The 25,201-nt window shown below is 34.7% G+C and overlaps 1 protein-coding gene across 2 annotated transcripts; it reads left to right on the top strand.

The window, feature by feature from the left end:
- The first annotated feature begins 121 nt into the window (after nucleotides 1–121).
- Nucleotides 122–25,071, top strand: LOC140779029 (protein ENHANCED DISEASE RESISTANCE 2). 2 transcript variants are annotated; one of them, XM_073123968.1, is made up of 22 exons: nucleotides 122–682; nucleotides 1,404–1,478; nucleotides 1,663–1,716; nucleotides 2,416–2,481; nucleotides 3,583–3,638; nucleotides 3,796–3,872; nucleotides 6,201–6,323; nucleotides 8,218–8,252; nucleotides 9,164–9,267; nucleotides 9,332–9,427; nucleotides 13,030–13,094; nucleotides 13,532–13,603; nucleotides 17,536–17,700; nucleotides 17,996–18,195; nucleotides 18,308–18,374; nucleotides 19,621–19,796; nucleotides 20,413–20,514; nucleotides 21,389–21,436; nucleotides 21,998–22,141; nucleotides 22,225–22,320; nucleotides 23,192–23,293; nucleotides 24,674–25,071. In XM_073123968.1, exons 1-22 carry the CDS (start codon nucleotides 455–457, stop codon nucleotides 24,758–24,760), a joined length of 2,238 nt encoding a protein of 745 aa, XP_072980069.1. In that variant the 5' UTR covers nucleotides 122–454; the 3' UTR covers nucleotides 24,761–25,071. The 2 variants fall into 2 exon arrangements, with proteins under 2 accessions (XP_072980069.1, XP_072980070.1); XM_073123969.1 differs by having other exon boundaries at nucleotides 124–682; nucleotides 9,167–9,267.
- The last annotated feature ends 130 nt before the right edge of the window (nucleotides 25,072–25,201 follow it).

The raw sequence follows: 25,201 nt of genomic DNA, 5'->3' as shown, positions 1-25,201 counted from the left end.
TTACATTCAGAGGTTGACATAAAATATCGTGCAATTTTTTTTTAAAATTCTCTGAGTTGATAATTTTGACCTCCTAGCCAAAATTTCCGGCTTTTGTTTTAAAATATAGCTCCGCTACTTGTCGGGAAGTTATTGGTCCACCAAACGGAACAACATCTCTGATCGCACAGCCTGACAACCATTGCGGGACCAACGAAACCGGCTTCGCCCTCCACCGCGTCGCCTCCGTGGACTTTCCTCGACTATTTAGGTGCCAGCTTGGGCGAGGAACCCTCCCCGCCCACCGCCAGTGAACTACGCCAAACCAACGGATCTTTTCACCCCCGGCCCTCCTCTCCCTTTCTTGGATCGAGAGAGAGAGCGAGAGAGAGAGAGAGAGAGAGAGGAGCTCCAAGAAAGAGAGGAGGAGAGACTCGAATCTCTTCTCCTTCGAGGGTTGGAAAGGAAGGAGACGATGACATCGAAGGAGGTGGCGCCTGGAGAGGATTCGGAGAGGGAGAGCTTGGCGGAGGATGACGGCTCCAGCGGAAGCCGCGGTAGTAGCGGAATCGAGTACTCTGGTTGGGTCTACCACCTCGGCGTCAACTCGATCGGGCACGAGTATTGCCACCTCCGATTCCTCCTTCTCCGGGGGAAGTACGTCGCCATGTACAAGAGGGACCCTCATGAATTCTCTGGCATTGTTAGTATCCTCTCTCTTTTCCGAAGATTGGACCTTTTTGGTTGTGGGTCAATTGAGGTTTCGTTTTGAATTTTTGACTTAGGCTTCTGTTTGAAAGCCGGATCGTTGTACCGGGTGAAAAAGATTTGGGTTTAATTAATCATTTTTTCATAAACAAAATAGCTGGCCTGACATAAGTTGAGAATGAATGTTCAACGAAGTAGAACAGGAAAGGTTTAATTTTTTCTGCCAATTTGTGGAACATATATTTCAATTTATGAGCTTTATTTGCCTAATGCAAGACTATATCATACTAAAGTGAAAATGTAAGATGTTCATAATTCCCTTTTCCACAACATGTAAGTAATAACTGCTTAATTTGTCTCCAAAGCATGAATTTGACATTCTTGGTCATTCCCTTCGTGCTAAATTTTTACAATGATAGGCCCTTTTAAGGCAAGTTTTACTTGTTAGGTTTTCCGCCTGATGGTTCCAGAATATCTTCTCTCTCCCCCAAACGTGTAGTAAAATTTTGAGCAAAAGCTTGAAACATTGGGCTCTATCCATAAACAATGAAAATTTTTGGTGTGAAACATAGTACCATTAAGAGACAGGGTGGAAAATGAAACTTTCCCTATTGCCCCTATATCTTCTTTTTCTTCCCCCCTTTGCAGAATCTAAAGGTTTCTGATTTCTGGTTTGAATGCTTATGGAATTCTTTTTTCTATATCCATTGCTGCAGAAACCTATCAGGAAAGGTGTCATAAGTCACACTCTTATGGTGGAGGAAATAGGTCGGCGGAATATAAATGAAATGGTAATCTTTTACTTTGCTTCCTGTTCCTTTCAGCAACAACGGATATTTATTTTGATCAAGAATTTTCCAAACTGGAACCTTGTCCGAACTTCCTTTTGGTTGATTTCAGGTTCTTTTCTTTTGTCTTGCAATAGAATTATTCTTTCAGTAATCTGTTCATCTAACAGTGAACTATTCTAATTAGGTTCTTTATGTTATGAAGTTTTACAACCGTCTGGACAAAACAAAAAAAGGAGAGGTATTTGCTTGTTCTTTTTATCTACTTTATGGGAGGTGAATTTGTAAATATTGTAATTTCTACTTGAAACTTGTAACTTTTCTATATACATGAACATCCTGTTGAATGCCATGTTAGTAAAACTGTTCAGTTCTATCAAATTTTAAACATTTATGATCCTTTATAGTTAGGGCTGTCAAAATAGTCGAGGAGCTCGAGTTCGGCCCAATTCAGGCTTGACTCGATCTAATCCTTTAGTCAAACCTTATTTAATTTAAACTATAGTCAAGCCTTATGTAACTTTAAGAATGCACCAGCAACTTTAAGGAGTTCAAATATCTTTGTCAATCATCAATTCTAGTCTTTTAGTACTTCATACATTTATAAGTTTGACATAGTCAGATCTTAGAATTTGGAAATGCGTTTTATTACTTCATTTAAGCTCCACTATTCTTCACTTTTTGTTCTTCGGATGATCTCAGCCTACTATTAGATCATGTGATAACATTCTGCTCATCTTTCAATATATTTCATATATGTAAGGTGAAGATATGCAACTTCTTTTCATCTCTCAGTTTCTTGGTCTCATACGCAATTATGTACTCTGTCGCGTCATACTTTGCTTCACCTTTAGCATTCTTTTGTTGGTGATATCTTACGCCTGATTTCATGACAGTAAGTAGCTATGCTTGATTTTCTTTTCTAATGTTCCTTTACTAGATTGCTTGTGCTTCTCCTGGAGAGGCACACAAATGGATAGAAGCTTTTGAGCAGGCCAAGCAACAGGTATCTAAAAAGTACTTTAATATAATTCATAAAGATAAAGAAGTGCATATATGTAGCAGTGCTTGTTTTTATTTCCACATGCATACTCACTGAGTTTATTTTTTTGCTTATACTGTGGTTTTTTATTGTTATTTGATTACTTGCTGATACTTGTTTATTTTTTTGCTTATACTGTGGTTTCTTATTGTTATTTTTTTGCTTATACTGTGGTCTCAAGAGGAAAGAAAAGATAAAATAAAGCTGATGACTTTGGTTTGAATTTTACATAAGCTTTTGTTATGTATTTGAGCACTTGCAGAAAGAATGCCTATGCAGGATCCTAGCTGAACATTTAGTGAGCATTCCACTTATTTCAAGTAAATCATAGTCTCATTTATAATGCTATTTAAGTATTCCTAGGGTAAACTCGCACATGTACAAACAGTTTGGTATTTGAGTTCATAAACAACTACGTATTCAGAAAAACTGTCTTACGATATGCTTGCTTTTGAGATGGATTGTTACTCCAGTTGCTGTGCAGTTCCTATCCAATTGCTCGTCCCTCAATTTTTATATATTCCTTTTGTATATTTTTGTCATCTAGCTGTTTGACAAATTGACATTTGATATTCTCTCTAGGTTGTCTCTATCACGGGCTATTTTCCATAGAGATTGGTTCTGTTTTTAAGTGGAATTTGGTCAATAACCTAACAACGCCACTTAGGCCTTTATACTCCTTGAGTTGATGTAAAATGTAACTTATCCCTATTATTGGCAGCTAAATGGCATGATTGGATTCCTCCATATTAAGAGAGTTATAACCACTTAGCATCCAAATAATATGCAACTAAAATCGAGTAAACATAATAACAATCAAGTAAACATAGTAATAACATCATATGCTTCCGTGAGTAGCTGATGTTCTTCTAATTTCTTTAGATTTTATTTTGCCTTTTATTGCCACAACTGTCTTTCTTATGCTTACTGAATTCTGTTACATTTGTAGCTGATTACTTTTTTTGAACTGCGGAGCATGCTTCTCTCTTTAGATCTTTCTTGTACTCTTTTATTACTTGATTCTTTCTCTTCCTCCTACTCTGATTAATGCAACTTCTCAAACAGGCTGACTATGACCTTTTGAGAGGAAGTACCCGACATAGATTAAGCACCGAGACCGAGTATGTTAATTTCCTAGATCTAATTATCTAAATGATCATGAATGTAACTTTTTAAATTTTTATTGAGTTTCACTTCTTTTCCTCTTTGTGAGTCTGAGATAGTGAGATATCCTATTTTAAGATAATTCTTTCTCATTCAGCTTTTGTGAACTTTTAGGCTTAACCTTGATGGGCATCGACCCCGAGTTAGGAGATATGCACGAGACCTGGGGAAGCTTATAAGAATAGGAAAAGGTGAATTCATAGTTTTATTCTGGTGAGCTTGTGGAGATTCTTTTTTTTTTTCTCTTTTTTTCTGGATCATTTTATGACTGGTAATGTTCTTGATGAATCCTAGAGTCTCTATAAGCTTTGGTTGAATTGTGCTGATTTTTTTATCTACTGTCTTTTCTGTTACAGTATAGGGACGTCTCACTTCACACCCTACTTTATGTGTTTATTATGTTTCATACTCTGTCTTCGTTATTTTCAATCCGGTCCCTGCTTTTTTCATTAAATCACTGATAACATCGTTAGCAACCCTTACATTTGGCATTATATATATAAAAAGCACCCTAAGTAGTGTGTTTTGACTGTTTTCTGTAATTAATGTAAAACACAGGGGTCTAATTAAGATATTGAAAAGATGGTGTAAAAAAGTATTGACTTGTACAACCAAAACAAACTATTTCCACATTCTACATGTACACATGCTGATAACACTTTACAGAGACCTGCCAATGTTGTGTGATACTTCCTCATATTTAAGGTCTCACTGTTCTTCCTAATGTCATGAGTCACAAACATCTACTATAAGAACATGCTAGCTTGTAGCTATGTGCAACACCGGCTGCATCAGTCATAATACAGTTGTAAATTGTAACATCCTCATATACAAAATTTATTCCTTGATAAAAAGAAACTTTTACATGCCCATTCTGAAACATGTACTCAATTCTCAAAGTTTGAGAACCATTGGTGTATGTCAAGTATGCAACTTGACTTAAAACTCTGATTAGCACAAACAAGTAATTGCAATTGACAAAAAGTTCAACTGAATATTTAGTGGAACTATTCACTATATGAAACAATCTGGAGCAGGTCACTAGGACTTACAGAAATGCCATTGCATGGACAGAGACATAATAGTTATACTTATACTGCTAGATACATGTTTGATGGAGACAGTAAGACCAGGACTTGGTGTGCATCTAAGTCTTTACCATATGCACTTTTATGTCTTGGGTCATGGAAAGTCAAGAGTCAGTTCTGAGGGGAAGGTTAAATACCTCTTGGCCTAGTTCCTAAAACAATAAATCTATATCGACGAGAACCTTGTGTTCTGGGATGCCCTTCCTTTAACAGATACAATTTGAGATACAATGTCAAATAAGAAAATGTTATTTGACTAAATTGCGGATGTAGTTATTTTTAATTCTTGGGCCATTTGGTTTCATGTATTTCTAGATGCTGCATGCTTGCATCTGCAGATCAAAATGAGATACCAACTTGAGTAAAAATTTTAGATCCTTATCTTTTTTTCTTCTCACCAAAGCTTAAGAAATTTTGTTTTGACACCCATTAATTTGAGTGGATGTCAAGATGTTTTATCTAGGCCTAACTTGGCACTTGAAAAAGGCTATATTATGGTATCCATGAAACAGAAACTGATTTTCATATTACACTTGAGGCACATAGATGCAGTTACACGAAATCAATCCGCCCCCTTTGTGTGTTGTGATCTATATTACCACTGAACTTGAGTGCCCATGAAAACAAGTGTTGCGTCAGATGGCCTGATAGAAGCTTGTCAAGACAAGGCGAATAACGATCATTCTTATAATACAATGGGAGCTGAAGGGCTAATATAAGGGGTTCCAATTGATTGGGAAGATCACAATTCAAAGATGCTCCACCTTTTTCATTTTTATACTTGCTTTTACTTGATATGCAAGTTAAAAGTTGTATTGGTAGTGACATGGTATGCTAGACTTTTGTTGGAAGTGTTCAACTTAGCCAGCATCTGCCCACATTTAAAAATAGGAGAAGTTGAACTTTATCTAAAAATTGATCAACTTATTGAGTTCAATTAACAAGGATAATTCACCAATTGCTCTCAAAGCTTAAAATGATAGAGGATGATAAGTTTATTCCTTTTATACTCTTAACAGGTTAGACAATTATAAATCCAATAAAATAATCTTAGAAGTCCATAGTTATTTTAATATGTATAAAAGTCAGTGCAAATAATAGTAGCTACTTTTCTATCATGAAATCAGATATAAGAGTCCAAATGTAAAGTTATAATAACACCTATCTAGCTATTGAAATACAGTGCTCTTTGAGGTGCTTGGTTGAAGGTTCTTTAACTGTTTCAACTTCCAAACCTTTGTAGCTGCTCAGTTGAGTACCAAGATGTTATATAGGGGGTAATCCTAATGTTGACTTTATCTTGGACAAGCTCTTATATCCATGCTTGTTCACTTAGAGATACATGTAATAAAGCAGTAAAGCTTATATAGCTGAAAAACGATGCCATTTATGCAATTGTGTTATTAAATTCTTGCAAATTTCCGGTCACAGGTCCAGAGGCATTTCTTCGACGAGCTTCAGATCTTGGAACTAATGGCAGAGCAAACACATATAAAAGTGATTCAGGCGACGCATTTGAAGCTCATGAATGGAAATGTGTTCATGCAGTTAATGGTAGTTGTCTTAGCCATGCTTCTTGTAGCACTTTTGGAACTTCTACGTGTGCAAATTTGTGGCTTGATGTTTTCTTTTTAGCTGAATAATAAGTGGTTATCAAATAGTTGAAGTTAGTTGATGTACTAGTCCTCACATTAGAGTGTACACTCCAAGAGTTCCATTGCATGACCTTGTTTATTTTAGCCATACTTCTGGTATTTCAAATTATGAGCCGTCCCCATGCCATATTGTTGGGAAGAAGTCTATATGATGGTGTTTGTGCTTTACATTGCATTCCCTGATGAAAATATATTTAGAAATAACTATTAGCAGCAAAGAAGCAGTGTAAGCAAAGAAAAGAAAGGAAGATAAATAATCTTAGAAACCCATACAATTTTTTTGTTGTAATAATAAACTGTCATATCAAGTAAAAAAAGGTAGAACACTCTAGATTCTTCATGTATTACTCCATAATTTGGCTAGGTTGAAATTTGGAATTCGAAATTGAAGCTATCTTTATTGCAGGCCATAGATATCCGTGCACATCATGACAAAGTGCATAATATGCAATACGCAAATTCCTATGCGGTATCACATTAGCCTCCCTTACTACCCCTATCTCCTAGGCAGTTTTCGCATTAGGATTTAGGACCTGGCGACTGATCTTGATGCATGAGCTTTCATGTCACATCCAACGTGGAGATGAAGTTTCAGTTCTAATATTTTTTTAACTATAAATATTCATCTATATTTATTACTTGATTAGTATGCTGTCTTGTATATCTAATACTAGTTAATGGAAATACTAGACACCAAATTGGGACCTTTTCTAGAGCATATCAGTTATTCCTGTTGATCTATCAAGTTCTTTACATCGTAGTCAGGTCTTCAAATTCAACTCAGGTGAAGATCTAGTAGATTAAAATTTAAAAGATTGACATTCAGATAGTAGAATGAAAGAGTTAATAGTACAAAAGAGAAGCTCGAGGATATGTGATTTATCTTTACTTTTTTTGTAGTTCCATGAGTGAATGTGTTAAAGAGAAATTCTGTGAATTGATTAGAAGAGATTAAGAATCTTAAGATAATTCTTTGAAATTTTCTGCTCTGCATAATTAACGAAAGGACAGCTTGTCATTATCAACAAGACCCATTAGGTAAATCTAGGCAAAGATCACCCAATGAATAAGCAAATTTGAAGACATTTCCTTATAGGTTGTCTCACAATTAACTTTTCTTGAGATGTACTCTTGTTACGGTCTGGTTATATCACTATATGCATTAAGCTTGCTTCTGATGAGATTTAAATACAAAACTTGAACAGTTTTGTTGTTTGACTATTTTAAATTTTTAACAGTTTAGATTTATATGAATTGACATGGCATTTAGAGTTTTAGACCAAAAAGTAAAAAAATGTGACTGTTGACGTTGATATTATGATTGTGTGCCAATGGCACAGGGATACACCTTGGTGCTGAATAATGTGTGCCAGTTTGGCACATAGTCGCCACAAGGTCGATACGAGTCATCATAGGGTTGGCATGGGATCAATGCTGGTCACCACGGGGGTATATCGAGATACCCCCCCTATATTAGTGCTGATTCAGCATGATATATATTGACCTATTTCCGGTCAGCGCGCTTGGCACAACAATTCTTGTTTGGTAATGTTATGACTTATGATGCTACATATCCTGAATCATTAGTTTAAGTTTTATTATATATTGATTACTTGTTCCTGTTCTTCGTTTGAACAGATTTAATGAATTTATGACTTCTATGCCTCATTATGAATACCATGTGGATAATATACAGAAACAAATTTGGGGACTTGTTATTTTCATGTTATATTCAAATGTCTTTATCTTCTTCAGGTGACATAGCTAAATTCTAAACCCTCCTTGGCATGCAGGTATCAGAATTTTTGAGGATGTTGCTAATTCAAAGGTGACTCTTTCTCACTTTGCTGGATTATGTGGTCATATTAATTTGCATTTTATTGACCTTTTATACTGTTATACGTTTAAAATTTATGGGTATGTACAGTTGTACAAAGTTTGCACTTATGAGAACGATTTAGGGTGTTCAACGTTAGTCTGTTATGGACCTAGTTTTCCATATTCTGTAGTATGTCTGTCTGTTGCAGGTTTCACTCACTATAGTGGAAGTGCAGAATTTTTCAGGTTAATGAGGCTTGCAAAATCTGAAACTAAGTGCATCATGTTTTTAAGATGGAAAATCTCTGCAATTATGATCTGGCATACTGTGTGACAAATACAATTGAAACTGGATTTAGAAGCCTGAAAACCGCAAAGGCAAAAAGTTTTTGGGATTCCTTAATAATTATTCTGATAATAGCTCTTTCTTTGTAGTATTTGGGACTCCTTAATTCTTATTCTGATAATGGTTCTTTCTTTGGAAACAACAGTAACTGAAAGGGTGGTAAAAGATTCATTCTAATGTTGTTTAACTTGGCAAATTTGGTCAAAGGAAATTTTTTGTTTACTATTTTCTTTCCATTTTCCTGTGATCGAAAAGCACAATATGCAAACTGTTTTCTAAATGAAATAGGATGATGAGCTAATCAAAGTTTTGAAGATTCCTTTGCATTGGTCTATATTAAATGTAACGACTACCATTGATGTCATTCTTGCTATATTAAGTTTTGTGCGTCGACATTTATTTGACTCGGTTCAACTAAGGAATATTACCCATTGTCACATTCTGCATTAACCTCTTGAAATATCCGTCATCCATTTAACTATTTATGCTATTTTAATATTTACATTATTTTTCTCATAATTGGAAATGGTTATATACATCAGTTTTCCTTTTTCTGAAAGTTCCATCTTGTTTAGCAGCGAGCAAAAGGTGTACTTCTCAAGTCTGTTGGTGTCATTGACGCAGATTTGGATACTGTATTTGAAGTAATTCTCAGTCTTGAAAGGCAAAAGAGATACGAGTAAGTTAAAGTATAGGTGCTTTGTGGTAATTATGGTACTTCCTCTAAAAGTGACTCCTTGCAGGTGGGATATGTTGACAGGTCACTTGGAATTGGTGGAATCAATAGATGGACATTGTGATGTTGTTTATGGGATATATGATACAAAGTACCTGTCTTGGTATGTATGTTTATCCTACTTTCAGAAGATCCTTTTGTCTTTTCTTGTGGCTATTAGTGACCAATCTCTTATTCAATCTATGGAAAGAGAGTTTGGCACAGCAAAAAAGTAGATAGCCTTTGAGCTAGATTACTGCATCAGCATCATATTCTTTCTGAACATTTATCTTCGGAATTGTATGCTATAATATGTGCTCTGAAATGTACAAAATTTGTGATGCCATTAGATACTCGGCTAGGTGCTTTTGGACTACTCTTATACTAGGCTATGTGCCTTATGATTTGTTCCTCAGTATCTTGATGCCCGTGCATCCGCAGTATGCTAGCAATGTAGATACTGGACACTTGACACATCAGATTGAAACCATAAAAAGTATTGAAATAACAATGTTAGTGCTCCATGTAACCATGTATGTAACATGTCAAGTTAGTGAATGTAAAAGGACCGCTTTGCAAACTCGGTGTCTGCACAACATGATGGCATATTAGGGTGGTAGCGGAACATTGCAAAACATTAGGATTTAAGCTATAAACCACGGATACGGAGGATATGATAAATTCGTAAAGTAGAATACTTATATGGTATGTATATGCCAATAAATAAATAATATATTTTCAATTTGCAGCCAACCATTATAACATATGGTAAAAATTGATTACATTCTCAGAAATGATAAGATAAAAGAAAAAAAAGCTATAGATTTAATATCTACATGCCTAAAATTTTAGAATAATATTATAACAGAAACTGATATGAAACTCAAAATGTCAGTGAAACATTAAAACCTAATTTAACTATTAATCTATAATTAATTTGGATATTTAAATGGCTTTCAAATTATATGTTTAACTCATTATCAAATAAATAAAGCCTTAAACCCCCATTCACTTGTGAAATATGAATAGCCTTCTTCTAAAATAGGTCTCATTATTCTGGTGTAGTAACTAACAAATAACTTAGCTTCTTCTGGTATACTAATTTATCATTCTCTCTCCTTTTATTTTATATCATTTTTAAAAATTAATTCGAAATTAATATTTTTTCCCTAGATTAAACAAAACCTGATTATTGCTACTACTTTACATCCAATCAAGAATATTTTAGTTATTTAGTTTAAAATGTCACCAATTTTTAATACAAATTCATTGTTCTTCATTATTTTAATATCATCTTTATATCACATCAAATGTTATTATTAGGGATGATTCCCTTTTCATCCCTTAAACTATCATCCTTTGCACCATTAAGCTTCTCTCCCAACTGGTATCATTGACCTCCCACCTTCATGGTATCTTCAAGCTGCTCTCTAACTATTTTAACCTAAGACAACCACCGACCCACCAAATATCAAAATTCTACCACCAGGAAGGCTCGCAGCCACATGATCAAGTTGAAGTGATGGTCCAACCCCTGCAGGATTTCCAGCACCTAGCATTCCGCTCCCAGTAATACCTGCAATAAGGTTCTTCTTCACTTAGATCCATTATGAAGACATCACTTGACTGTAGCCTTAGAGGCCCACTTTCGGCTAGGCAGGCAAACATTAGTATTTTGGAGTACAGAGCCATCTCTAATTCCTACTAATACTCTCACTATTGCACTCTCCCCTTCAAAGATTTGGATATTCCTATCAAATGCTCTATCACTATCCTCTTCCACACCACCTAAACTATTGTAAGAAAACACTAAAGATCCAATCTAAAGATTTGGGCATAAAAAAGTAATCTTTTGGGAGGAAGGAAGAAGAATATGGTTCATAGATTAGAGAGGCAAAGATGCTGGGCGAGAGCAACTCTGATTGCCTCCTCTCTCCCATGGCCGGGCTCGGGCTCGAATTATTAGGGCAAATCCATTACTTTTGGAGGAGGAGGAAGAAAATAGTTGGAGTAGGTTTATTCTACTAGAGGACGAGGAGGAAGATAGTTGGGACATATTCATTACTACTGGAGGAGGAGGAGGAGGAGGAGGAGGAGGAGAAGGAAGATAGCTAGGGTAGATCCATTGTTGTTGAAGGAGGAAGAGAAGAGGAGTTGGGGGGCAATAAAGGAATTTATAAAGAAAGTTAAAATATATTTTTAAGCTTAGCCACTTAACTCTTCTGCCATTATAAGTGAAGGGATAATTTAGTCATTTTATTGATTGCATCTATGACGTCAAAGGAATGAGGTATTTTTGATAGTTTAGGGGGTAATTGTGTACTCAAAAAATGTTCAGGAGGTCATTGTGATAGTTCAAAAGGGTGAAAAATGAATTATTCCTAATTATTTTTCATTATACTAATATTCAACTAAATAATAAAATAACTTGTACTAATATTAGCTCTTTTTTCTAGCATTAAAGACTAGAATACTTCTTCTAGAATTGATCTTATTCTACAAATAAACAGGGCCTAAAGTATCATAAAGGATTGGATAATCATATATACATATAAACTATATGTTTTATATCATCTATTAGCGAAAAAGAAAAAAAAGATTGGATGATCTAGAAATGTATCAGAGCCATATCCCACCGTATTGGAGCTGTATCGAAAAATTAAAATTAATCTTTTTAATTTGGATACTCCTTTAGCCGCATCTGATACATGTTGGGCCGTATCAGTGCTTTTTCAGGGTTCAGTATATATTGAATACAGGTATGGAGAGGTAAACAACATATCTGTGCTTCATATGATTTAAGAAAGAAGTAAAATGGAAAGAAAGATATCTAGACAAAGGATAAGAGAAGTCAACAGATATGCATAGATAAGAGATTGAGAAATGAAGGGAATGTAGAACAGGTATATCTTGTCTAAGATGCTGCTCATTAACCTAAGCATGATTCGAATTTTTTTTCAGATCCACTGTTTCTGGCTTTCGGCCATTTCATTTCGAATTTCTGGTTTTGGTCTGTCAATTTCGGACTTATTTTAACAAATGAAGTTCAAAAAGTTTAAGCACTATCAGAAAATTTATAAAACATGAGAAAATTATGGACAATTGGAAGAAATTAGAAAGACCTGCATAACAGTATGAGTAAAATAGTCAAACACATTGTTCTCATTGCCGATATGTCCAAACTGAAATTTGTGTAAATACTCTTCTTTAACTTATTTTTCATTGTATTACACAAGTCTAATAACATGTAAACAGTGTGATTGATATTAGGTTTGGTACAAGATGGATTCAAGCCAAATTTAGCTTGAAATCTGATATGTACTTAAAAAGTTGTTATTAGGTTGTTTCGGTTGGATGCTAGTTTCCAGGAAGTTTTAGATCGGAAGGGTCTGAAAACATGAAATGTTTTGGTGGAATGTCTTGGTTTAAGGTGAAATTTCACCATGATCCAAGTGGATAAGAAAAGTGTGCTGAGATAAGTGCCTATTTATGGATTATATTCTACTGTATAACTTAACAATTAATTATACTTTTTCTTCATGTGAGCTGTCTCTTACTGCTGGTATGAGTGATGTTGTTCGACTTGTATTGACAAGAAAACAATACCGGATATGACTGAATTTATAGTGATACTTAAAATTTACAATAATGATCGTTTCTAATCCTATTATTTACTCTTTGTCATAATGACTATTTCTGACCATATTACTTTGAGCACTGTTTCAGGGGGAGTGGAAAACAGGACTTTGTTTTCTCTAGGAGGTGGCTTCACGGGCAAGACGGGGCATATAGTAAGTACTAAGTAACCTGTCAAGCAATTACTATGCATTGTAATAATGTGAATATATTTATTTCTATTACGTAAATCTAGTTTTATTGGAGATTTAGATGTATAAAACTTTGGTATAAAATTTCTCAAGACGTACAGCAATGGCATAAAATAATATGTGCTACTTCTTTCCTTGTCTAATTTTCATGCATATGCAGAGTCTACTTACTCTTATTAAGGAATTATCTTTGAAATTTATAGCATGTGTGACATTTATTTTGTTGGATTATATACAGAACATACCAGCTTTATTTGGAAACCTTGAGTCTTTCTTCCATCCTGTAGTATAACGAAATTAGTCCAGCAATTTATAGTCTTTAGGCTCATTTTATTGCTGATAACATAATATGACATACTGTTTCTGTTGCATGTTCAACTAATGTTTATGCATGCATGCAGCTATTCTACAGTTTCCTGCTGTCCACAAGAAAAAACCTCCAAGATCTGGTTATCGACGTACAAAAATAAACCGTAAGATGTTCTATTTTAAAATATCTTGCATTTATTTACTACTATTTACTGAAACTGTCCTGTCTCCATGTTTCCTTGTAATTCATAATATGGCAGCAAATAATCTTCAATCATGTTTACCTTTCAAGATTTAGATGATATTATATCCACAAACGCACAAATGATGGGAAAGAAGCTTACTGTTGTTAAGTGTATTTCTTTCCTTTCCTTGTTTCATTCTGTATCATTCTTAATGTGATGTTAGTCTGTATACATATTAGTTTTCCTATTATTGTATTGAATATTGTCTGTTGTACTTAATGTTTGTGTGTGTACAGACACACAAATAATATGACACAAGTATCATACTTGACAAGAAACTTCATAAAGATAGTGGAGAATAAAGTGATATTTTTATTTATTTATACATATTTATACATGCTCTTTTTTGGATATTATCCAAAGATTATGTTCCATCAAAACACTACTGACATCAGACATGCTGAGTGGCAAGGCTTTTGCGTTTCAGCACAGTTCTTGTGCTGATGCAAGAGAGGGGGAGATATAGAAAAGAGCAAAAGGGATATGTGGTGGGGGAGATAGAGAAAAGAGCAAAAGGGATATGTGGTTTAGGATGGAGAGAAAGGAGAGGGGTGCAAGTGCTATAGGTAAACCATATCGCAATGTGAACAAGAAACAAGGAAGAGAAGAAATCTCGGGTTGGGTTGAATCAGGTTGGGCAAGCCTCCCTCCAGTACTCTGTTATCTCTTTTGGTTGGGTCAGGTCAAGTTTGGGCCTCAACCGACCTGACCTTGACCCTAAAGCATGACTGATTTAATAAGTTGGCTTCTAAGAATTGTTGGTGCCAGCTCAGGCTCAATTTACTTGCATATCTTCTTCTTACCCTACTATGCAGTTCAACTTGAATTTCTTCTTCTTATCTCACATTTGTTCTTCTCATCAAGAAATAATCGAGTTGCTGTGGTCCCCGCTATTCCTCTCTCACCCCCTCCCTTATTTGTTGCCTTCCCCTCACTGCCACTCTTGTTGTCCTTCTCTTTCCATTTCGTGTAATAGTAGCATGGTAAAATCTTATACCACACGCAGAGTGATAAGCACACTTAAATTCCTCCTTTGTTATTAGCTTATAATGTTACAAGCTGGAATTCATCAATGCTCAAGTCTTTGGGGTGTTGTTAACTCAAATGGGATATCCTCTGATTCATGGGAATTGTTAGATTAGTGGTTGACCCAAAAACTTAAGTTGCTTGGTATTAGATTAATAATGTATATCATGCCTAATCATGCTCTTTTATGTGCGGTCTCATATAATACACGTGGATAGATAATAGATTAGAGTACATACAATCAAGGTTAGTAGTGGTGAGCCGACATAGCATGGGTCAAATGGTGCTCTAAACAAGGATTCTCATGTCGAAGGCATGTGTCGTGCCGTGCCGGCTGGCCCGCCCTTGCGTGCCACTAGCACACATTGGCATGCCTTTAACACACCTCTAATATATATTTTAGAGTATCTAGAGATGTTTTAATTTGAATATATGTATTAAAGTTTACTTTAGAGTCTTTTATCCTTCGATTATTTTTATAAATGATCTATTTTTTAAAAATATAGCAATAATCAAGTAGAAATATTTTTAACACATAATATATTGAATACATTTATAATTAACAATAGTTCAATAATTAAAATCAAAATCTAATTGTACATAAAATGACAGGAAGGATCAAAGGCTTTATTTATCGGCACAAAAATAACACAAGAATAATCTTCAAAACCTCTATTGATAGTATTACTTGTTGTAAAGAGCATTTTTCATGATAGCCTTTTCTCTTTATTTTTATATTTTTAAGAGTATATTTTATAGATCTTGCATCAAAATGTTAAATTTATGTAAAAAGACTCTTACAAATGATAGATCTGGTATTTGTATATCCTAAATTAGTTTATAAGGTATAAAAAAGTTAAAGAGAATGAAAGAAAAAAAATTACCTTTTAATGAGATTTGAAGAAGAAATCTTAAGAGTCTTCTTTAATTTCCTCTTTCTCCTCTCTTTCACCCTCTGTCACCTTCTATCACTATCACTCCAATTTTAATAAGGTGGGCTGCCAAACAACAAACAAGGAGACAAAAAATTATTGTTAATGGATTATTGGCTTATTGCAGTGGAGCATCACCACTAACCCTTAATTGTTTATTAGTTCATTGGAGGCTTTGAAGCATCACCACTAATCCTTAATGAATTATTGGCTTATTGGAGGCTTTGGAGCATCAGTTGACCCGTGCTAATCTAAAGGGTTATTGGCTCAGTGGAGGCTTTGGAGCATCACTTGGCTCGTGTTGATCTAAAGGGTTCTTGACTTATAATTGGAGGCTTTGGAGCATCACTTGGCTCGTGTCGATCTAAAGGGTTGTTGACTTATTATTGGAGGTTTTGGAGCATCACCTTAATAAGATATTGGCTTATTGGAGGCTTTGGAGACAAGGAAGGCTATGTCATGACACACCCTGTGATCGACACTTGTTATGCCAATACAGTATCTACACTTGGCATGAGTGTGCCAACAACTCGTTGCCAAGATCTGCCGGTTGGCACAAGGTTTTTTGTTGCACTTTAAAAACTAATTTGGGGTGTACAATAACAGATTTAACTCAATTTTGTTAGATTTATTTTTTGTAAGGGTCTTTTTACATGGATCTAGCATTTTGCTGTTAAATATATAAAAAAAATACTATTTAAAATGTAGGAATCAAAGGGAGAATATGATTTTCTTCAAAATTTCTCACAAACTTAAAAAAAGTTAAAATTAATATGTCAAATTTATTCAAATTGGATCAAAATTAGTACATGAACATATTAGATTAACTCCATATGAGTTGATTTGAACCCAAGTTTTATAACTTTTAGTTAAAATTTTAGCACGATTAGATTTCCCCCAAATTTTGAAAAATCTAAAATTATTATGTCAAATTCATCCAAATTAGATCAACATTGATACAGGGACATATTAGATTAACTATGTTCAACTAGGTATTTGTTTTAATTATTGAGCTATTATCAATTATGTAATGTATTTAATCATATTATGTGTTAAATCATATTTTTACTTGATTATTGCTATAATTTTTTTAATAAAATAGATCATTTACAATATTATCTATGAATATATGACTCTAATGTAGGATTTAATATGTATACTTAAATAAAAAACATATATAGAAATCCCAAAAAATATAGTAGAGGGCTAGAGGCATGCCACCGGCATATAGGGACGTGCCAAGGCGTGCCGACCAGCACATGTTGTGTTGATCGGGTATTGGCACGGCATGTGCCTTCGACACAACCATCCTTGCATAAAACATCTCTACACTAGTATACCACATCATAACAGACAATAGAAAATAAGGATTAGCTAGGGCTTGGCAAAGTTTGAACTCATGATTTTTAAAACTCCCTTTGATCCATGTCTAAAAACCAATTGACCCAAAATCTTAAAGTGAATTGACAATATAAAGCATGAGAACATCCATTCATAAGTTGTGAGTCCCTCCTTTTGCATCATCATTCATCTTTTATCATGGTCAACAACTCAACGTGTGTGTGTTTCACTTTATGTACTGATAGTATGGCAGTTCTCTATATTTTGCATATTATTATCCTTTGACATTAGTATGAATATATGATTCTGATATGATATGGTTGAGACATCATTTAAGACTATAAGGTCCTTCGATAATGGAAGATATTCTGCTACTGATTTTACTGTCATGCCCCTTATGATTGCTTCATGATATGAAACGAAATTTATCAATGAGTCTGCCCGACATTTCATCCTGTTTGTCTTTATATGCCTCTGATATATAGCTTCCTGCATGGATCAGTTGTGATTATTTCTTGCAACATTAATTCTTAACTGAATCTTGTATTTCAGCTTCAACTTGGGAAATTAGGAGGCTAAATACATCATCATCGACCCCAAAATGCCTTGTTACTCAAATGCTAGAATTTCATTTCAGTTTTTGGGACAGATGGAAGAGAATGCACCCTTCAAGTTTCGAGAAAACCTTACATTATGCATTACTATGCCAAGTAGCAGGTTGAGTTAACTTTTCGTTCATTATGTTATTTTGAGATAAATACTTTTTAGACTTTCTTTTTCTATTTTGCGATGTGTTTTAATCTTGTTGAATCACTCATATATCTACAGCTGTATTTATTTATTTTCTTAAAAAAAGAAGAAGTGTAGAATCCTAATGGAAGATGAACTGCCTGAAATCTGTATGTGCTCCATAGCTAATTGGATATTGTGATGTGTAACATAACTGACATCATTGAACTGTGTCTAATTTCTTCTTTTAACAGGAATCTCCTTTTATTCTTGGATTATACAGGGTTAAGAGAATATTTTGGAGCAAATCCTACCTTGACGCCTGATTCTCCCTCTACAATCCTGCATTCTAAAATCCCTGGTACTTCAAGTACTCGAGCCGAATTGGAGGGTTCTGAACTTAACGATGAGTTCTATGATGCAATTGCTAATGATGATTCCTTGGAAGATGAAGATAGTGATGATGATTATGAGTCCCCTAAGGTTATGCTTAACAATTGGCATATCCAGTCTGAAACATCATATACTTTTCAGCATTTATACTCTGGTCACTCTGTACATGAAAAATAATAAAATTAACATGCATTTTTATCAGGCTGGAAAAGTAAAGCTGAAGAATGTTTCATGGGCCATTGCAGGCTTTGCGTTCAAGCAAAGTAGAGGTCATCTCCGTAAACATAAAGCTGAAATACTCTGTTTAATGATCTCTTCTTGTAGCTTTACTTCTTTTATTATCTGCATATATGAAAACATATGCTCAGAGAGTGCAAGAGGCAACCTTTTATGACATGCCATTTTTCCATTGATAATATAAATACCAATGAAAATGATCCAATCTTGAGTATCTGTATATACCTTTTGTACATCTTGTCTTTTACTTCTTTTGCATGTACATGATCATATTGATGTCATTAGTAATTTTCTGAAATACACAAGTATTTGCTTCATGCTATCATTTTATATGATAAGTCTGCGATACTACAGCCTTTTGGTACATTTTAGCTCACATAAAGCAGATTTACAACCTGAATGTGATTGTATTTATGATAATACACCTTCTTTACATGTACTATTTCTTTTTCGTACATTCAAATAATACCTGATTCCACATGTTTATACAAGCCATTGCTTAGTGCTTGATTGTCATGTTACATCTGATAACAAGCCATGATTTTCAGTCGTCATCAATAATCAACAATAATTATAAGAAAGACAATAGAATGTCCAGCGATAAACCATCTTTTGGTTCTAGATGTACATCCTACAGTTTAAAACTAATCTATCCTCGGTAAATTATTTTAGATGTAAAATTGTCCTCTTTGCTATGTGTATTCAGAAATCATATATGCACAGCAATGTCATTACTAATGCATAATAGAAATCCCTTTGCAGGAATTGCCAGAAAACATGTTTGCAAAGTTAGATTATTTCCAACGCACAAAATGCAATCACAAATTTAGAATGTAAATTTTACTAGGCTAATATCATTAAGTAGAGAAATCTGGAAAAGACCAACGTAAATCATGGTCCAGGAATAAATGTCAATTTCATAAATTGGATTCAACCAGCAGCAGTTGAACAATGGCTTGTCATACTTTCTTTGAGCATGCTTTTGCTCCTTGATATCCCTTCAGTAGATGAGAAAAAGAAATAGAGAACAAAACTCTAATCTTAATGTCTTTTGTTGTTCTTACGAGTTAAATTTCAAACTTTGGTATAGTTATTGTTTACTTTTAAGATCTATGCTTTTCACAAGATGACAAGTGAAATTTTCGTTTGTTATCTGGGAGACATTTTCTCCATAATTAACTCTGTTGCAACAGATAAGGATGTTGACTATGATAAATTTACAATGATATCTCCATGTTCATCTATAACTACTGAAGTCCAGCTTCTTCATGGATGCAGCTTCACTAGAGAACAGTGAATTGGATGGCAGCTTCTCGCCAATCACAATTGATCCTAGTCAGTTTCATGGTTCTCTGCGACAAGGAACATTGGATAGTGACAGAAACTGTTGGAGTTCTCCAGGTGGGCAAGGGTTTATGATAAGAGGGAAAACATACTTGAAAGATTCCTCTAAGGTTGGTGGGCACCTGTACCCTTTCTAGCAAAATTAACCTATATTTGAAGTCAAGTCAGTCTTCAAAATTGAAATAGTTCTAGTTAATACTGAGATTATGAGACTAAGAGACCTTTTGCTAAAAGTTTGAAATGACATCTCCCTGAAGAGCATTTCATTCCATTTCAGCATTTCATGAGAGAGTTCGCTAACTCATTTATACATGTTTCTGAAGAGCACACCTATAAAAAAAAAAGTGTATTTTGAGAAGAAATAAGATATGTTGTTTGCCATGAGTTTCAACTTCAAATTCTTGTGTATCATCACCAAAAGAAGTTCCTTATCCATTAAACATAAATATTTGGCTCCGTTCCTCTTAATATTGGGTGATGCTTTCTATTCTATTTCAGTCAAAGGGTCATCATTTTGTCTTTCATCATATAACAACTAGCGCATTTTTCGTCCTCCAATTTCTCTTGATATTTCATTGTAATTTATGAAAACTTTTTCATGTTATATGCTAGTACACGCGAGTGCCAATATTTTATTTCTATATTGGGTAATGGATTGTCAGAGGAGATTCATTTTTGTGTTATATGTTCAGTACTCATGGCTAATATTTCTTCACTGAACAATAGATTATTGGAGGAGAACCACTTTTGAAGCTTCTTGCTGTTGACTGGTTTAAGGTTGAAGATTGCACTGACACGGTTGCACTACATCCTAAATGCCTTGTCCAGGTAAATTTGATCGCCGCTAAAGCTTTGTCAAGGATCAACAAGATTGCATTGTTCATACACATCAGCCCTCTGATTTATATGTCATTTTCTATGTCTAAATATACTGAATTTTCTTTCCCTCTTATCCTATTGGCCATATCAATTGTAGTAGCGGAAACAAAGAGACTGAGAGATAAAGAGTGAGATGAGAAGGAATACTGTTCTATCTTATGGTAGTTCTTCAGCTATAAATATCATGACGATTGGCATGTCACTAATACTTAAAATTGAAAGGTGCAAATTAAGTTTCTGCAAAGTATTTGTTGGGCCATCTATCTTGGGAAGTTTTCGCAAATCATAAACACATGATTTAAAGCATTGCTAGATACCAGGAGTAAAGCACTTGTAAGGTTTCTTATAACTAGACGAAAGATGCATAGTACTAGTAAATTTACCGCGTCATAATATGTGATGGCCATTACAAATCCACATCTTCCTGTATGTTCAAGTAGGGCATAAATGAGCAAGCTTGATCAAGCCCAGTTTGAAGCTCTTGTGATTCTCACTACTTTGTTATGATTTAATATAAATTTACAGAATGGAATGCTCATAAATTATCTTCTTCTTCTAACAATATGAACCTCTAATCTCTAATAATAGATGTGTGAGTAAGTATAAAAAAAGATAAAATAGAGAGATATCCATTAGATAATTTGCAAGATTACTACTTTCCTGCATTTTTTTTTTCATTTCAGCATATTAATATGAAGATATTTCTTTATTTCAGTTAAATTGATTAGATGTTGGCTTTTGAGATGTACTTTTTCTTTTTTTTCTGTTTCTCGAACTTTAAAGTTATCAAAGTACTAATCTTGAGAAATTTTCCCTTTACCAGTCAGAAGCTGGAAGAAAACTCCCATTCATCCTCATTATAAACTTACAGGTCTGTATAAACTTTTCTCAATTTTTATATCTATTCTTGCTTTTCCTTATAGGAACTATGGAACTTCATTGCTGCATCCAAATTTGGTATCATAAGTACTTTATATTGTTATTGTATATTGTTTGCAGACTACAACAGTATTTATGAGACCAAGTAGGGTAGACATCATTTCTAAGATTTTCCTGATTCAATCATATTTGAGATTAGGTTTGTTACATGATAGAAACAACATGAAATTTAGGATTGGTACTGCGATGACTTTACTGGGACTTGACAGTTCCATATGCAATGACCTAAGATATTTTTTTGCCTATGGACTGTGCAAATCTACAAACCTCAATGATCCTGCATCTTATGATTCTGTCAAGGATACTTATTTCAGGATGCATAATCTTTCATCCTATGAAAGAGAAAGTTGCAGAATGTTAAACTTGAGGCATTTAAAATATTGAATTATCAGAGATGAATTCCTCCTCTATTACATTTCGTCTTCTACATAGAATCAATTTCTTTTCCTTTTATACTTCCTTAGGTTTTTGACCTATGTTATGTAAACAACAGATTCCTGCGAAACCAAATTACAGCTTAGTTCTTTACTATGGAGCGGAGAGACCTGTGAAGAAAGACTCTTTGTTGGGTAGGTTTATTGATGGAACTGATGTGTTTCGAGATGCAAGATTTAAACTTATACCGAGTATCATAGAGGTATGCATTTCTTAGCAGAGTTAGCTGTTTTCTACTTCCATTGACTGTTATGAAGATTTCAAATTGTATAACATGATGAATAGGGCTATTGGATGGTCAAGCGAGCAGTCGGAACAAAAGCTTGTCTATTGGGCAAAGCAGTTACGTGTAGATACCTTCGCCAGGATAACTTTTTAGAGGTAATGGAAGCCTTACTTGATACATCCCATCCTTTCTTCTGTCATGATTGCTTCCATATGTTACTTCTATACGGCCAACATTTTTGTGTATGTTATTTGTCAGGTATGATGCTTGCTTGCATAAGTTCAAACTCATGTTAGACTGAAAATTTGTAGTTTGGAAATTTACGATTAACTTGCAAATTTCAATGCTTATCTTCATTTATGAAGTCCTACATTAGACCTTACCTTTCATTGTATATTAGATTCGTTATCGGAAAAGGACAAGTTGATGGGATTTAAGAGGGAACATTTTGTGTTGACCAGAGGAAATCGAACATACAAAAAGATGCATCTGTTTCAGATGATTCTTGTCAGTTGTCACCTTCAAAGGATCTAGTGGTCTGTTGTTAGTGGTAACATCTCATGCAGCTTATTCTTTAGGATCATTTGAAATACTGTTTTATCCTAACACTGCAAAGCTTTAAGAATGTGGGTTTGAGTCACAGAAGCGACCTATCCACTAATGGCGACGAGGCTGTGTACATTTTCCTCTCATGATGCCTGTATTAGCGGGATTATCATGCATAGAAATATCCTTTTGAGGCATCACTTAGAATTAAGGTTCACTACCTTGCCTTCTGAGGGTGTGTTTCTGAGTTTTGGAAAAAACATCTTTAACATGTAAAGTGGCATCAGCTCATGCATCTGACACCATTTGGGCTAGAAGTTGTATTTATATTGATGATCCTATGGAATTTTTTCTGTTACATGAGCTTTTTTTACGTAGGTGCTGGACTTTAATTGTGTGCATACTTGTGTAGCAAGGAGTTCAGCAGTTAGTAAACTGCATTTTAAGATTGCAAGTTTGCTAATCAAATTTACTGTGCAGATTGATGTTGACATTGGCTCCTCATCTGTAGCAAGGAGTATCATCAGTTTAGTTCTTGGATATGTCACAAGCATTGTTGTTGACCTTGCAATCCTGATTGAGGTATGCAATGCTGTTATTCGGTACTTTAATGAAACCTCCATGAATTTTCATTTTATCCAATAGATCCATAACAATTATTGCCCTGTACCTTTCTGATGTTATTTTTTGATGTGTTACAACTTACAACTTTCAATTTTATATTACATATGAAGATTAAAGGACAGCTAATCAAAAGAACAATTCAACTCTTTTCTACTTATCATCTATTTGGCTTCTTATCTGGGAGAAAAATCATAAAATTTAGTTGGCAAAAGTATCATGGTTTTCCTTTGTACTGGTTCTCTCTTTGTTGGGGGGCATGCTACTGTAGCATTTGAGACCTCGGGGACTGGTGTATACTCGATTGTGGGTTATCATGCCGGACTTCGACTCCCTTTGCATCATCTCTTTCTCTTAAGCATGAGCTTAAGTTCAAATATCTTCTTTCATTCTTAATTTTAATAATTTAGATACTGTTCGACTGTGTTCCTTCCCACGTGCAGGGTGGCTCAGCTGCCACTTACCACAGCTTTCTTGAACTGGGAATTGACAGTGAAACCAAGATGTAATTGCTCACGAAAGTGATTAAAATGCGTTGTACTTCATATCTGAATTTGGTACCTTTATCTTTGAATTTGCAACTTGTGGTTTGTCTTATTGAATCATGTTTCTCTTTTTACCTGTCATCTTGAACAAAATGAGCAAATGAATTAAAACAATACTATGGTATTTCATGAAGAATAAAACGATACTTGGTTATGAAGTGCTAGTGTGAGTGCATTTTGACTAAAATTCTTAGCCTTTTGGTACTTGTTGCTTCTTTTCTTGCTCTTCCTTTGACTTCATAACCTACTCATTTAGTAGTTACCTTGCATTTAACAATTAATGACTTCATCATAGTCTAGTCTTTCTTCCAAAAGCCATCTCTATGCCTCCTTTTACCCTTTCTTCATATCCTACTCGGCGTAACAATTAATGACTTCATATGCTTCCTTTTACCCTCTCTTCATATACTTTTGGGAGAAAGGGTAACTACTCATTTAGTAGTTACCCTTTCTTCCAAAAGCCATATCTTTTAATGCATCGAGCAGCTTGTTATTATGGGTAGCTTAGGCTTCTAAAGAAAACTGGAATTTGGATACACCTATCTAATTAAGATATCTCCTACCAATACTAGTGGCTATACATATTTATACAGCAGTGTCAAGTTTTAGCTCCTGGGCCAAACATGAAAATTTACGGTTGTAATTTCTTCGTACTTCCATTCAATGACATGGATGAATTTCTGGTTTAATAATGCCCCTATGTTGCCTCTTCAACTGTGAATCATCATCAAGATATTCTAAATTTTACTGGCATTCTTCTTTTCGCTACCTGATGCTGTCAGCTTTTATATTGCAGGCAACGGAAGAGGAGGAACTACCTGAATACATTCTTGGGACAGTCCGCTTGAATCGTGTGAAGCCTGACTCTGCAATCCCATTCTGAGGCTGCAGTGGTATTCCACTTTGTTTTTTCAACGCCTTGGTGTATCCTGTGACCCGGATGAAGTATCAAATCAATCTCATGCATTTTTACCTCTCCATTTCAATGGAGTGTATTCATTGCTGTGTATTTTGGGAAATAATCAAGTCTGGTCCCTTTTGTATCCAGTTAAGCATTTGCATCTTCCATATGTGTACATTTGTAATTGATCTATATGTTGTCAAAAGTTTACCAGGACCGGTATTACAGGCCAAATCATGAGCTGCTTGACTCATCCTTTCTGGTGGTCATTAATGATAACGATTGTTGGATCATTATATATTGTTCTGGGTTTTTGCTATCTGAAAGACCCTGTCAAGCTATGATACTTGATAGGTCTAAGTTCTAATCAGTTCGGCAGATAAAGAATTGGCATGTTGTGCTATCAGATCGTTCAGCTGCTTC

This window comes from Typha angustifolia, chromosome 15 (genome assembly GCF_048772165.1).
Source record: "Typha angustifolia cultivar Huaian chromosome 15, ASM4877216v1, whole genome shotgun sequence".
NCBI classification, from domain to species: domain Eukaryota; kingdom Viridiplantae; phylum Streptophyta; class Magnoliopsida; order Poales; family Typhaceae; genus Typha; species Typha angustifolia.
The sequence above is the reverse complement of the archived record's forward strand: the minus strand, read 5'-3'. Positions and strand labels throughout refer to the sequence as shown.

Coding starts and splice junctions, on each gene's coding strand:
- LOC140779029 (XM_073123968.1), top strand. CDS start 455: ATGACATCGAAGGAGGTGGCGCCTGGAGAGGATTCGGAGAGGGAGAGC. Junction 2,482..3,582: donor TTGAGCAGGCCAAGCAACAG/GTATCTAAAAAG, acceptor CTTCTCAAACAG/GCTGACTATGACCTTTTGAG. Junction 3,639..3,795: donor AGATTAAGCACCGAGACCGA/GTATGTTAATTT, acceptor GTGAACTTTTAG/GCTTAACCTTGATGGGCATC.